Source organism: Oryx dammah, unplaced genomic scaffold (assembly GCF_014754425.2).
Source record: "Oryx dammah isolate SB20612 unplaced genomic scaffold, SCBI_Odam_1.1 HiC_scaffold_17, whole genome shotgun sequence".
Taxonomy (NCBI): domain Eukaryota; kingdom Metazoa; phylum Chordata; class Mammalia; order Artiodactyla; family Bovidae; genus Oryx; species Oryx dammah.
This window is the reverse complement of record NW_024070201.1, coordinates 59,610,002-59,625,763: the sequence shown is the minus strand read 5'-3', so window position 1 is coordinate 59,625,763 and position 15,762 is coordinate 59,610,002. Positions and strand designations below refer to the sequence as shown.

The 15,762-nt window shown below is 39.2% G+C and overlaps 1 protein-coding gene across 2 annotated transcripts in view; it reads left to right on the top strand.

Annotated features, from left to right (window-relative positions):
• Window positions 1-15,762, top strand: part of DCDC1 (doublecortin domain containing 1) — a 438,943-nt gene that overhangs the window by 200,422 nt on the left and 222,759 nt on the right. For both annotated transcript variants that reach the window (XM_040258928.1, XM_040258929.1), the window contains 2 exons: window positions 11,477-11,578; window positions 14,933-15,096. In XM_040258928.1, the coding sequence (XP_040114862.1) occupies window positions 11,477-11,578; window positions 14,933-15,096 (266 nt within the window). The remainder of the gene's footprint in view (window positions 1-11,476; window positions 11,579-14,932; window positions 15,097-15,762) is intronic.

The window sequence follows — 15,762 nt, the reverse complement described above, 5'->3', positions numbered from 1 at the left end:
ATTGTGCTAGGTACAGTGGGAAGAGGCAGAGAGACTTGAAACACCTTCTGAGCTCAAGTCTATGATTATTTAATTGGAACAATATGACACCTTTCAAAGATGATAAAATTAATGTGTAGGTCTGTTCAGTTTTTTACTCCAGTTTCATTTTAACTTACAGGTTTGTTTATATTTAGAAAGTGGTTTACTTTAACCGATAACAAAAAAGATGCTAGTTTTGATCCTTAATACCTTCCAGGCCTTTCAAAACACAAGAAGTTTTGGAGACTTGATTTTGCTCTATCAAAGGCACAATGGCACCTGGAAACATTTGAGATTTGTTTTGTGGGCTTCCCAAGTGGTACTCGTGGTAAAGAACCTGCCTGCCAATGCAGGAGACAAAAGAGATGCGGTTCAATCCCTGGGTGGGGAAGATGGAGGAGAAAATGGCAACCAATTTCAATACTCTTGCCTGGAGAATCCCATGGACAGAAGAGCCTACAGTCCATAGGGTCACAAAGAGTCGAACATGACTGAAGTGACTTAGCAGACACAGCACACTCTGTTTTGTGATCATTTAAAATAGAGAAAGTTTTCTCACTGTATATATCCATATATAATCATATATAAAGCTTAGTAGAACATTTATTTAAATATTTAAGAATCTGTGGAACAATTAAATGAGTAAAAGGAGATAACTGAAATCAGGTGATGAGGTTTTCTTTTTTTTGGTATGGTGTCATCACTGTTCTGTATCCATATTATGTCCTTATTCCTTGAACCTTGTCTTTCTGTTAAACCACTTATCCAATATATATTTTTGAATTTCTGAGCTGCTCTGTTAAATCACCCACATTATTTGAGTAAACAGGGGGACAACAAATTTAGGATATGCTCTAAGTAGTAAAACATGCCAACTTAAAAACTTCATTTTCAAAGGAATTGTGTCTAGAGTAGTATAACTGGAATAGTCAATGTTATTGTTGTGACTTCAAGAACATTTATAAAATGTTGGACAAGATGTGATGGAGATAATCAGTTTTCATATGTAGATTTCACTAAGGCAAATATCGGACTACCCATTTTGAAGCCAAATAAACTTGAGACTCATGAATACCTACCAACACCTCATGAATAGCCATTTACAGTAGGCACTGAAATATCTCACCTTCTTTTCTTTCCACTACTCTTTTCCATCTTGCCTTATTTTCTTTCTTTCTTTTTTTTTGTGGCCTATTGTGGGAAGGGTGATACCACTATATTCACCGTAGCCTACTTCCTGTCAGGCATCTGCAGCCAGGTTAAATCTCTGTGTTCAGGAAGATCCAATCTTCCCTTCCTAGACCCAATGAAGAGAAAAACTGAAAAACTGCGTCTGTATCAAAATCTGCGAAGAGCAATTGGTTGGGCTGTACCTAAGCTCACATGCAGAGCTGTTGTAATGAGACAGGCTTTCCCTGTGCAGTTCTTGACAGCCTTGAAGGTGCCCAGAGAATTGCCAGGTGGGCAGTCAGCAGGGAAAGTCCACAGGCCAGAGCTGGATTACTGTCCCAGCAGTTACACAGACTAAATGCAACCACTGAACCTTACTGCTGCAGGCGCACTCTCTCTCTCAGGGAGATTGTCCTTCTCCATAGCAGTTAATTTGTTTTTACCTCTCAATTAGCTTTTTCACAGTGTTTGAGATGCTCAAGTCACTCAGATCCACTTCCTACATATGCTCCCGTCCCCTAGATTACCCACTGACATCTATGTTAGCCTGAGTCACCATGAATATTATCAAGCATCATCTGAAGGTAGAAATGAATGCAGCTTTTCTAATAAGTACAAATGAAGTTATGCATCTCTTCCTACTTCCTAATGTTTTATGAAAAAAAGGAATTAAAAAATAAAAATGGATTGCTCTAGACAAATAACTTTTGCATAGGTTTTAGTTACTTAGAGTATCTATTCCCATTAAGGGGAAAATTAGTTTTATAGGCATATTTGATATATAAAAAAGAAACCAAATAGCATTAAAAAAACATATACTCAACTAAAAGATGAGAATATGATGTCTGAGGCTGAGAATTTTGGAAGTCTGATGATGTGGCTCATATTTAATTGTATAACATTCATTATCTTAGTAGAATAGAATTTGGGGGGATGTGACTATGCTTTTCTCATCAAAAAAGCCCCTATTTTCCTTGAGAAGAAATATATTGAGCCCAGGAACGTTTAAACAATATTTACTTTCCAAAGTCTGGTATATAATATGTCATATTATACTCAGCTACTGACTGAACCCACAACCTGATATTTTAATCCAAATTAAATATAATTTTAGGCACTAAATAAATTTAAACAAAGTGAAATCTTTGTTCCATTTCACTGTGAAATACTCTCATTTATAAAGGTCTTATTAAAATTACTTGGCCTAAAACATGACAGACAAACACTTTTACCTTGTTTTAAATAATTTTGAACATTTACATATATTGAATTTAGTGAGAATTGTAATGGATACAAAGAGACAATATTTTGCACCTTGTTTTAGAAATTTTACCTTGTCAAAAATGGGTTTGGGGGAAAGCCCTTTAAAAACAAATTATTACAAAACGGTGAAATGTGACTTTAAGTGGCTAAAGGAAAAGACCACAGACCCACTGTGAAGCTGATGAGGGCCATCCTGCCTGCCTCCTCATCCTTGGTCCCTTTCCATACCTACTCCCAACCCCCAATTCAGGCTATCAGGTACTACTCTCTTCAGGAGAAAAAGCATACCACACTTTCTTCCAAGCTAAGATAGTTTTCAAACCTTTTTTTTCCCCCTCTTAAATCAAAGTTCTTTCTTGGAATGGGCTATGTAAAGCAGATAAAAGTAGGATCTACTTCTTTGGAAGCTAGGATGGTGGCTGCCCCCATAGACTCACTCATCAGGTTTGATCTCCCACTTGGGACCACAACTCCCTGCACTCATTCCCCTCTCCACCAACCCTACCCCAGGCACTCTGAGGAATTCCAGAAAGCCAAGGCTGAAAATCATAGCCTCAAAGGTCAATAACCAATAAGGCTGAACATTATTTTCTCTCATAGAGCTGTGGTATTTTAATTGTGACAAAGAACAACTCTCTAACTGGAATTTCAGGTAGTAATGGCAAGTTGGAACAAGTATTTTGGGGTCAGAGTCTTTTGGCCCACCCCCAAAGCCCTACACCATAGGTAGTCACCCACTTTATATCTTCTCAATGGTGGGCTGTGCTGTAACTTACAAAGGAAATCTAAAATAAGTTATTTGTAAAGTATAAATATATTAAAATAAGTTATATTTTAACGTATATATTTTCTGGGGTTAAAAAAATGTTATTTGATTTTTGATCCAGGTACCATTTAGACTGATGAAGTTTAACAATTATATAACTTATTTTCACATAAGTGCATTTTCATTTCTTAGGACAAATGTACTGGCTCCTTATCTATTAAATATTACTTAGTGATATCTCTGTTAGGCATTAAAACACATTTTCCTATATGTAGTATAAGCATGCTAATTCATTATTAATTTTTCATTGCCTGAATCTCATAATTTCAATATTTGTTTTTTGATCACCTCATCTGAATATTAAAATTAACATGTTTACAGTTGATTGATAACATGCATTTGAAAAAATGTAGAAAATGTGGATATTCTAAAAACTATTATACAAATTTGTAAAAATAAAAAATGTAACAGTGCATTTATTTGATTTAATGTACATATAATGTTAATTCACTTAGAGTTAATTTCCTATCTCTAAAGATGACTTTGAATCCTGATTGGATAAAGATTTTTTTCATGGCTAATTAGATTCTCACATAAGAAAAATATTTCATTTTGATTTTCATGTTCTTTGACTTAGGTTAAAAACTTCTGCTATAAAATGTTGTTGTGGTTGCTTAGTCGCTAAATCAGTTGTGTCTGAGACTTTGTGATCCCATGGACTGTAGCCTGCCAGGCTCCTCTGTCCTCCACTAACTCCTGGTGTTTGCTCAGATTCATGATGATTGAGTTAGTGATGCTTACTATAAAATAGCTTTAAATTTTTTAATATTAAGTTTCATATTATTTCAACATTTGCTATTATATCTAAGATTAGATATAATATCAGATTAGATATAATCTGATTAGATATAATTATAAGATTAGATATAATATATAAGATTAGATATAATTATATCTTAGATATAATATAATATCTTATATATTAAGATTAGATATAATAGCAAATGTTGATGTTTGTAATTTAAAACAACATAGGGTATTATGTTATGTGAAATAAGTCAGACAGAGAAGGATAAACACTGTGTATCACTTATATGTGGAGTCTAAGAAAGTCAAACCTTTAGGAGCAGAGACTAGAATGGTGGATACAAGGGGCTGAAGTGGGGGGTGGAGGATGGGGAGATATTGATCGAAGGGTATGAACTTTCAGTCAGAGGATGAATAAATTCTGGGGATCTAATATTGAGCCTTGTGATCTAGTTACTAATATGTATTATTTGTGTGTGTGCGTGTTAGTCACTCAGTCTGAGTCTGCGACTCCATGGACTGTAGCCTGCCAGGATTCTTTGTCCATGGAGTTCTCCAGGCAAGCACAGTAGAGTGGGCTGTCATTCCCTTCTCCAGGGGATCTTCCCGACCCAGGCAAGATCTCCTTGCCCCTTGTGAGTAGACTTGCCTGAGGCATGTCACTTAAGGTCTCTGAGACTCACCAGTAAAATCCAGTTGCTTTCAGTATTGAGTTATTTAAAAGTGTGTGTACTCTACACTGGATTTTTGTGTTTGTGTGTAGTGGATGTCATGCCAGGCTACTTGCGTTCCCTCTTCACATCTAAGATACACATCCTTCACCTCCAATTGCCACACCTACATTCTTCTTGGACAGTTGCCCTCTCTGCAAGGCTGCTGTTTCTCTGAAGATTAGGCATCCTGATCTAATCCCCTGAGGGCAGTCTGCATCCAATATTTGATTGATGGGCAGTGCAAAGCCTTTCTCCCTGGCCTCACTTCTGAATAACTCTGAAGGGCCATCCCAGCTCTAGAGCTCCCCCAGAGGCCTCTGTTGCAACTGCATCACAGTTTGCCTTCTCTGCCTACCTACTCCGGAGAAGGAAATGGCAAACCCACTCCAGTACTCTTGCCTGGAGAATCCCATGGACAGAGGAGCCTGGTGGGCTACAGTCCATGGGGTTGTAGAGACGGACACAACTGAGCGACTGACGCATCTACCTACTCCTGTTCTCTGTTGTACCCGAGGATGCTCTGAAGGAAACTTCATGCAGGTAAAACTTGGTCTCAGAGTCTGTTTCCCCAACCCAAGACAACATGTAAATTAATCTTTTTCCCATCTATTTAACTATTTCACCTGAAATATGCCAAATAGTGTTATGGGGCTATTTTATATTCCTTTGCTTTTCACCAGACCTCTAGTAGGAGATCATGTTACTGCACAGCCTCTGAACTTTAGGCAATGCACGGCAGTGACATTTTCCTATGATCGCCTCTTGACAGCATTACATCCTGAGGTATTTTAAAGCTTAGGTGTTTGGCCTTCCACTAAAGCACAGAAGAGCTTCCTAGGTGGTCTGCCCAGCAGTTATGGAGAGTTTGTTCCCTCCACAGCTAACTCTTAACCAGACATATAGCACTAAGGGTTAATAAAGGCACTGAAATAGGCCTTATATAAGTCCTTAAATAGATGTCATAAATGATTCCAGGTAAAGTGGTCAAAGAACCACGTCAGCTTAAACTTCCTGTTCAAGTTATCTTCCCCCCATAGAGTTTACGGTTTGGTCATGCCTCTATAAAATCTTCACAATAAACATTGTTCTTTTTATAGTTTGTTTTGTGCCTTCACAAATATTGCATATGAAGTTATACTTAAGTTGATTTATGTACACCTATAAATACAGACATCGTACTTTGGAAATATTAGCCTAGCTACAAATTTTACTTCCCAACCCCACTAATAAACAAATTACTCTGGAACGAACAACAGAAAAGGACCATTTATAGCCATGTCCATTATTAACACTCTGGTTTGAGCTGCCATCATTCACCCTTCAGATTATCTTTACTCCCTACTGTCTACTCTCCACCCAGCAGCCACAATGCTCCTTTTAAGTCAGATCCTATTACCACTCTGTTCCAAGCCCTCCAAAGATCCCCAGCTTTGCTGCCCACCCTTAACCCTCTAATTTCATGTTACTTACTCTCCCTCTCTCTCACTCTGCTCCCAACACACAGGTCTCCTTGTGGTTTCTGGAACATTGGGCAGGTTCCTGCCTTAGTCTCTTTGCTCTAGCCTCTCCTGCCTCCATTGCTCTTCTGCCAGCTCTCTGCTTGGACCACTGCCTCACCTCCAAATCTTTATTCAGATATTTCCTATCTTAAAGGCTAGTTCTGATCGCCTGCTTCTTACAGTGACCACACCTTCTCCTTGATCCTAGGCATTATATCCCTTCCCTGCTACATTTTCTTCTTCTTTACATAGCACTTACCACCTTCTGGGCTTCCCTGGTGGCTTAGACGGTAAAGAATCCGCCTGCAATGCAGGGAACCCAGGTTCAATCCCTGGGTTGGGAAGATCCGCTAGAGAAGGGAATGGCCACCCACTCCAGTATTCTTGCCTAGAGAATCTTATGGACAGTGGGACCTGGTGGGCTACCGTCCATGTGATCCCAGAGTTGGACATGACTTAGTGACTAACACTTTCTCTTTTCACTACCACCTTCATACCCATCCTGAGATACATTTACCATGATGCCAATGAAACCTTAGCTCCAAGGGCCCTTTTCTAGGCCCCTTCCAAAACCCTGGGAAAAGTCCTACCAATGGACATGTTTCTCTACAATTTGCAAATATATGTTAACTACAATTGACTGAGACTATTGTCTGTTTCCACCTTGACTTCATCTCTGTCACATTTTCCCTTGCACCAGGTGGAGCTGAAGTGGCTGCAGGCATTTTTGAGGTCTGGCTAAGGGGAAACTGAATTGAGGAAACATTTAGCTTGAACATGTGCTGTGCTTAGCCACTCAGTTGTGTCCCACTTTTTGTGACTTCATGGACTTTAGCCCGCCACGCTCCTCTGTCCATGGGGATTCTCCAGGAAAGAATACTGGAGTGGGTTGCCATGTCCTCTTCCAGGAGATCTTCCTAACCCAGGGATCAAACCCCGGTCTTCCGCATTGCAGGCAGATTCTTTACCATCCGAGCCACCAGGGCATAGTGAGATGTATCTAGTGGTTTGCAGTCACTTCCCTGTATTGTTCAGGTAGTGCTAAGCCACCCTGGTACGAGAAGAGCTTCTAGGAAGATGGCTACTTCCTGCTGGCCATAGAGTGTACTGCTTTTTGTTACTGTGAACTAGAGTGCCTATCAGCAGAAGTATATGGGTGGTGGAGGAAAAACATGGTGTGAAATTAACAGAGCCAAGTAATTTGTAGAAAAGCCTTCCTCATTTTACAGCTCATATTGTAAAGCAAGCTAATCAAGTTTTTCCCAATTTGACATCAATCCTAAAAATTTTTATGAAATGATCAACCAAGCTGTGACATCTATAGACATTTTTCTAATCAATAATGATTTTTTTGATTAACCATGCAAGAGCAAAGGTGGAGTTATCTTCCTATTCTCCTTACAGAGAATGTTAGAAGATTATCATATGAAGAGGTGATAGAAGACAATTCAGCCAAAAAACATGCACTGGCTAGTAAATTAATGAAAATACTTTGTAACTTTTCCTGGATTTTGTCCTTTTTTTTTTTTTTTTGCTATCCATGAGCTTTGTAATATGTGTAAATTGTGATTTCTCATTTGAAATGAATATTTTATATCTAGGTTTGCATTTGTAATTTTGCATCCATTTTGTTAAAGAAGGCCCACCAAGATGTATAAACTTCAGGCCTCACAAGACCTGATGTTTTCTGACCATGCTGAATGATTTACTAACTTGTTCTGTCAGGAATCTTAGTTCGCTGGTATGTCTTCAGCAATTGAGCAGTGATTGGCACATAGTAGTCACTCAATAAGTACTTTTTGAATGAATGAATTAACAACATTACAGTGAAACATTAACATTAACCTAATTTAATTCTGCTGAAGAAAAGTTCATGTTGACATGAAAGAAAGTCATTCATGGAACACTCCTTGAAACTCTGTGCAACAGGGTGTAGAAGTAAATTCCTATTTATGGATTTTTTTTTTCCAATAGTTGTTAGCTGCCATGTTTTTTGAAAAGATCTGGATCACTTATATTTTAGGTTCTATTGCCTTATTCCTTGGGATCCAAGATTAGCCTCAGCTAGCTTTTTGCTTCACCCTACTTTAAGGGTGAGAATTTATTTTTAGAACTATAAGGAGGTGATGGCATGTGGAGTACCAGTAGGATGCTAATACAGCAGTTGGTTTTTCTTAAGCCCAGGATTAGGCAGTAGGAAAATAAAGATATTTTTTATTTTCCTATATAAACTCTACTTAGAGAGATACCTTTGTTTAGACATTGGGCAATGGAAATAAAAATACTTTTCTTGCAAAAGAAGAAAACCAATAAGTAGAATACTTAGATTTTTTTTTTTAAGGCATGGTGATATAGACCTTAAAAACAAAGGCCTTAACAAAAGCAGAATGTCATACAGTTTCAGCTTGGGGAATTTTTACTTTTATAGAAATTCAGAAAAAAAAAACATTATATGAATGACTAGTGGAGGACAGATTTCTTTTACTTAAGCAACTAAACTTTTGCTTAAACACTAAAGCACCTCTTTTTTCTTTATGCCATCATAGGAATTTTAGAGGCCAGAGCTTTTTTATTTGAGAACACTTTTTCTCTGGATGTAGAAGAAAAGGCTTATTAGCATTAGTGAAGGAAGCAATAAGCTAATGAAGGTCTTAGGTGTCATCCAGGTCCTATTTGCTGTCTCAGTTTGATGGTTAACCCTCATATAGCTATTTTCTAGAATATAATTTGCTGTACTCTGAGACCACGTGGGGCAAGTCTTAACAAAGAAACATCAATAAGTTGTCCAAACTGAGCTTTTGTCAACACTGACCTTGCAGAATGCGTGCCACCTAGAATTGTGAGCATCACTGCTAAACAGCTCTGTTGTTTTAAGAGTTTTGTTCGATTAAGACCCTGAAGAGATTGTTGGGACAGTAAGATTCTCCTCCCACATTATTTCCCATAGGTTTGAAGGCAACAGTTGGGTTTTACATAGTTCCTGGCTAAAGTAGAGAGATTTCTTGCTCAGAACTGTATCTTTTCTTAGAGAAGAGGTTTTAAAAAATCCCCTTTAGCAAAAGCTCCTGTAGAGTGTGGAGTATCAGTGTGCTGAGGCTGACAGCTGCACCATCTCCAGTAGACCATCAGCACAATTAAAGGCATGGAGTGGAAAAAACCCCTCCATTCTTGAACATTATTTCTCTTTTTCTATATAATTTTTTTTTTTTTTTTTTTTTTTGCCTAGAGCCTGAGGAAGTGTTCTTGAAGCACATTATTTCCTAGATCAGGTTCAGTTCAGTTCAGTCGCTTAGTGGTGTCTGACTCTTTGTGACCCCATGAATTGCAGCACGCCAGGCCTCCCTGTCCATCACCAACTCCCGGAGTTTACTCAGACTCATGTCCATTGAGTTGGTGATGCCATCCAGCCATCTCATCCTCTCTCATCCCCTTCTCCTCCTGCGCCCATTCCCTCCCAGCAGCAGAGTCTTTTCCAATGAGTCAACTCTTCCCATGAGGTGGCCAAAGTATTGGAGTTTCAGCTTCAGCATCAGTCCTTCCAATGAACACCCAGGACTGATCTCCTTTAGGATGGACTGGTTGGATCTCCTTGCAGTCCAAGGGACTCTCAAGAGCCTTCTCCAACATCACAGTTCAAAAGCATCAATTCTTCGGCCCTCAGCTTTCTTCACAGTCCAACTCTCACATCCATACATGACTACTGGAAAAACCATAGCCTTGACTAGATGAACTTTTGTTGGCAAAGTAATATCTCTGCTTTTCAATATGCTGTCTAGGTTGGTCATAACTTTCCTTCCGAGGAGTAAGCATCTTTTAATTTCATGGCTGAAGTCACCATCTGCAGTGATTTTGGAGCCCCCCAAAATAAAGTCTGACACTGTTTCCACTGTTTCCCCATCTATTTCCCATGAAGTGATGGGACCAGATGCCATGCTCTTCATTTTCTGAATGTTGAGCTTTAAGCCAACTTTTTCACTCTCCACTTTCACTTTCATCAAGAGGCTTTTTAGTTCCTCTTCACTTTCTGCCATAAGGGTGGTGTCATCTGCATATCTGAGGTTATTGATATTTCTCCCAGCAATCTTGGCTCCAGCTTGTGTTTCTTCCAGTCCAGTGTTTCTCATGATGTACTCTGCATATAAGTTAAATAAGCAGGGTGACAATATACAGCCTTGACATACTCCTTTTCCTATTTGGAATCAGTCGGTTGTTCCATGTCCAGTTCTAACTGTTGCTAGATCAGGTTAGGAGTAATTAATTAACTCTGAAATTGTCTCAAAAGTCAAACAGGTGGTTTTTCTTTCTTTTTAAATAAGATACTCTCACAAATTATCTTCTCTGGAGATAGCCCTAGAAATGAATTAAATGGCTACTCTGATGTGATAAATCTATCAGAAAGAGAAGAAAAGAACTTCCGAAAAAAAAAGTACAGTAAAAAGCAAGGATTTAAATTTTTCATCAAGTCTCTCCCAGCCTGCTTCCTTTCTTGCCTGGTGAATCACACACCCCACATGGGTCCTCAAAGTGGTCAGAGGATGGTGTTCACTCTAGTGGAGCCTTCCTTTGGGACTGGTTTATTTGGATACTTTTGAACAAAATGTTAGCTAGCATTTTCTTTTTCCAGCTGAGTGTTGCATAATGCAGTGTTCTGAATTTTATCTCTGTTCTCAGCAACTTGTTGCTTATATGCACTTAAAATGGATGGCTTTCACTGTACCTTTATGCAATAAATTTGTCAGGTTGGATTTCCTTTCAGTGAGTCAAAAGATGAGCTGAACCACTGATATATTTTAAATATAAATTAAGCATTCCTCATGCAATTTGTGGCTTTATGTTTTTACAAAAGAATAAAATGAGCTAGTTAACTGGTTGCCAGCTGACCTTTCCCTGACGTTTGCCCCATGGAAGTATTCAGTGTAGTCAGTGATTCCTCCATTAATGTCACTGCTTCCTTCTATTTTAAGATTGTGGGGAATGCCAGTCAGGTTAAGGACATTGAAACCAGAAGGAGAAACAAGGGGCTTCCTTTACACTGTTCTAGTCTTGTTGATTTTCATTGCCAGTTACTTGCATGTGGTCATACAGGCCGTCCTTGCTTTACACAGTTCCCATTTGCCTCACTTTCAGTCAACAGTGTACTGTGCAAAGTCAGGACTGCTTGTGTTTATATATGTACTCATATGTATGTTTATGTGTGCATATATTTCTTTTTGATTCTGAATGTGCTTCTTTTTCAGATATTTGAAAATGGTAAAGATACAGGAGAGATCTCTGTTTGTATCAGTAAAAAAGATCTGGAGCCTAATAGCCCAACTCAAGCTGGCTGCATGATGGAAAGAGTGAGTTTACTGACTTTCCATTTATAAAAATGGACACTATGAGTGTCCTCTAAGTTACTTGTAGTTAGTTTAGGCAGTTACATCTTTACCATTGTTTAGAAAAGATCAATCATTTGCTGGCCTGTAAAGATGCATAATTTCAAACTTAACTTGTGGATTCCAGAGGTTCTCAGCTTTAGTATAGTATTAACTCCTGGCCTCTTACTTAGTAGCATTTCAATCTTCATTATGCTTTTATTTGAAAACCTGTCTATACTGGACTCTGGAATTGCCCTCTTGTCCACACATTGAAAAGAAGTGACATGATACCCCATGGAGGGTGTGTTCTGGGTGGAGGGTATTTCCAAGCCCTAGACCCTGGGCAGGTAACACACCGCCCTGGTCTTTGCCTGTGCTCATTGTGAGCAAGTCCAGATGGTTTATCTTAGGCATTCTTACCTTTGCCTGTTTTTCAGACAATTGGGATGTTTCTCAGGCAGAACCGACATGCTCAGGGTCCTTACTTTGTGTCTTTGTCTTGCATGAAAGGACACTGAATACCCTGTTGTTTACAAATTGGGGTTATTCGCCTGAGCGCACACCAGCGCTCTGGGCTCCATTGCTTGACCTTTTCTCAGAAACTTGCTCCTTTTCCTCCCCTTCAGTTCAGCACTCTCAGTCTTACCTCTCCCTGGTGGTATTCATTACCTGCACTTCATAGTTAGTCACAAAAATTAATCATCCGATTATTAGCTGGGCTCAGAAGAGATGGGAAGTGCTACCTTGATTGATTAGAGAGAGAGAAGGACAAAGAGTCTTGTCTTTTTTTTTTTTAACCGTCACATTCCTGACTATACAAATCATCATGATACAAAAGCCTTCCCAGAATTTTCTACTTATAATCCCTCTTTTCAACATTAGAATAGTTCTCACTTTGATTTGTATAAAAAATTGAAGATGGCATTTATGTTAGATTACACAGGAAGATATTATTCTATAGATACCTTTTGTTGGCTAATGGCACACTGAAATTGATCTGTAATTTGCTTCTATATGCAAGATAACTTGGGGGAAACCTTTATCTAGGTGCATAATAAAGTTCTCTGTAAGGGAGAGGCCTTGTGACACCCAAGGACAACTGTTCTCTTCATGCACACTTGCCTCAATCACTAGCCTAAGATGTTTCACACTCCTCTCAGGTCCCTGAACAAATTCTTATCCTATAAAGGCCTGGTGATGATAGCTTTAAAGATAAACGGGTGAAGATTATCACAATTTTTGGTCACTATAGCCCAGCCCTCAGCAGTGACCTTGAGATGAAAGGCATTGAGGCCTTACCTCCTGTAGGCTGTGGAATGCTCATCTTTGAACACCTAAAATGCAGTGTGTTGCCAAGTTGAGAAAATAGAGATTGCAGTGCAAGTCCTGTGGAAGTGCATTTGGTTAAGTGGTCAGGTGTTCACATCCCTTCTCCACTTCACACTCCTGTTCTGTCTGTACTTACTTCTCTCCTGGATCAGGCCTTAAATCTTTCATATCTTGCCCCTTCACAAAAAAAGATGATGCCTGTAAAGCAGAATCACTGGGATTTAAAAAATAATCCACATTACATGTTTTCTGAAATAATAGCAAAGCCACAAAAACTAAGCTCAAGAGCTGAGACCACACAGAAATAAATGTAAAGGCTTTATAAATATAATCCATGGACTCCAAAACTTGTTTGTGGTTCCAGTGAAAAAAGCAAAACACAGATTTTTTACTATTCTAACGCTTTTACTTATTATACTCCTAAAGAGAATCAGTTCTATTCAGTGACTCAGTTGTGTCCAACTCTTTGTGACCCCGTGGACACAGGCTTCCCTGTCTATCACTGGAAGCTTCCGGAGCTTGCTCAAACTCATGTCTATTGAGTTGGTGGTCATCATTATCTAACCATCTCATCCTCTGCCACCCTCTTCTTCTTTTGCCTTCAGTCTCTCCCGGCAACAGGGTATTTTCCAATGAGCAGAGATATTGGTGGTGGTGGTGGTTTAGTCGTGTCCAACTCTTGTGACCCCATGTACTGCAGCCCACCAGGCTCCTGTCCATGGGATTTCCCAGGCAAGAATACTAGTGGGCTGCCATTTCCTTCTTCAGGGGGAGATAAGATTATTTATCCCTAATTCACACAAAATCTAGAGGCTTTCTATAGATATAGTTGCAGGTCAAAGAAAATATTTTATTTGGTTAAGAGTTTATAGCCAATTGGTGAGGAAACAAGGGATATATGACAGGCTTGCAACTTTCTCTCCTTTTCTCTGGGCCTCTGCATTTAGCACATCCAAATATACCTTCAGTTCAATGGGAATTAATAGAAGGAGCAAAAAAGGTATGCTGAACAGCAGCCAGGCAAGAAAAGGCGACAACTACATCCGCATCCCTGCTGAGATTACAGAGTAACAAGAAATTGAGAGACACAAGAACTGACAAGGGAGAGAAGAAAAGGAAGCCTGTGACAGAAGGTTGGGGGGAGACCAGAGTGATGGATAGTGTGGGGCGCAGCACGGAAAAGAGCAGAGGCCTAAACACTCAAACAAAGGTGACGGGTAATTTTGAAAAATATGTTTTAAAATTCCATGCCCCACGGTTCAGCTGGATTTACTTTTATTTGAAATATGCCCTCAGTTAGAAATATCTTTATAATCAAGAGATCTCAAATGTAAGACAGAAGCAAACAGACAATGCTATTATTTAAAATATTAAACGATAGCATTTCATATTTCACACTTCAATTACATTATATTTACGACTTGAAAGCTTTCATTATTGAAGCCACTGGCAAGCTTCTGCAGAGCGCTTAATTGATACATCCAGGATGAGGGCTTCCAAATGAAGCAACATAGGCTAGAAAGATGTGTTTATTTTGGCTGGCCTGTCACTGGTGGATGGTTCCGCCGTTGATTACCTGAGGTTAGCCGGGGACGGGAGACTGCTGACTGTAAAACTTGAACATCCTCTGGAAGGACCCAACAGAGTGTGTAGCTCAGACAAGGAAAGCATAACCCTTATCAAAGAGGACCGTTTCCGTGTACAGAAGCTAAATGCTCTTTCTGTAGGACTGTCACATCTGCTTTCAGTCCCCGTGCCAAAGGGTCAGAGCTCAATCACAAGCCTGTGGCACCCCCTGCTGGTTAAAAGCCCATGCTCATTTTGTTACTTTACACTGAGCTAAACATCGCTGTGATTTCACACTTCTTTTAACATTCCATATGAATTTAATTACCATTTGTTTGGACTTCCTTTGCTACAGAGGAGAGACAGTTTATTACAGGTGTTCACGTTTTACCTTATTTCTTTTCCTTCTTCATCCCTCCCCACCACCCCCCACCCAACCAGTTACTTTTCAAGATTCATCAAAGACTTCAAGGTTCTTCCATCCACCCACCAGGCCTCAATTTTTCTTCAATCCGACTTTTTGATGAGCACGGTCAAGAAATTAAGAATCTGCTTTCGCTGAAGAATGAGCAAAAAATTTGGGTCTCTTATGGTAAAGCATACAGGTAGGAGCAAGGTGTTTATTCTCTGTCTGTCCTCAATTTTTCTGTGGCAACCTAATGGAAAAGGAGAGTTGAAAAGCCAGGTAGCACCTTTTATGGAAAAAAAAAATTTTTAATTTCCAATAAAATTCCAGGGCTTTTTTCTTTTTGGGAGGCAGTATTGTTTGTGAAATATGACATCTCTCTCTCTCCCTCTCTGTCTCTGACTTTCTGTCTTAATGCCTTGTCATAGTTCTTGAAGTCTGCCTGTCAGCACAGCAAGTGGGATTTGTTCATGTCTGAGTAGTCACCTTAATGATAGCAGATGGAAACGCCACAGGGGGCCCAAGCCCATCACACTGTCATTGTCGCACACTGCCCTGACCTGCTTCCACTCCTCTATTTTTTTGTCCCTTTTTAAAGGAGAAATGGATGGTAATTGAAAAGGATCTTAAGCAAGATTTATGAAGCTGTAGACAACATGATTCCCCACTATCTCTCTCTGTTTTCACAAATAAAGTCTTAACCTTTTAAGCACCAATGACAGGACGGCTAAAAATAAATTGGTAAAGCTTGTAAGCCCTATCCTATCAAAGTTATATTTCTCAAAAGCGCCTTGCATTATTCCACAATAATTACTGGTTATTACTGAGCATTGTGTAAATTTTTGTAGATTGGTAAATTCCTGCA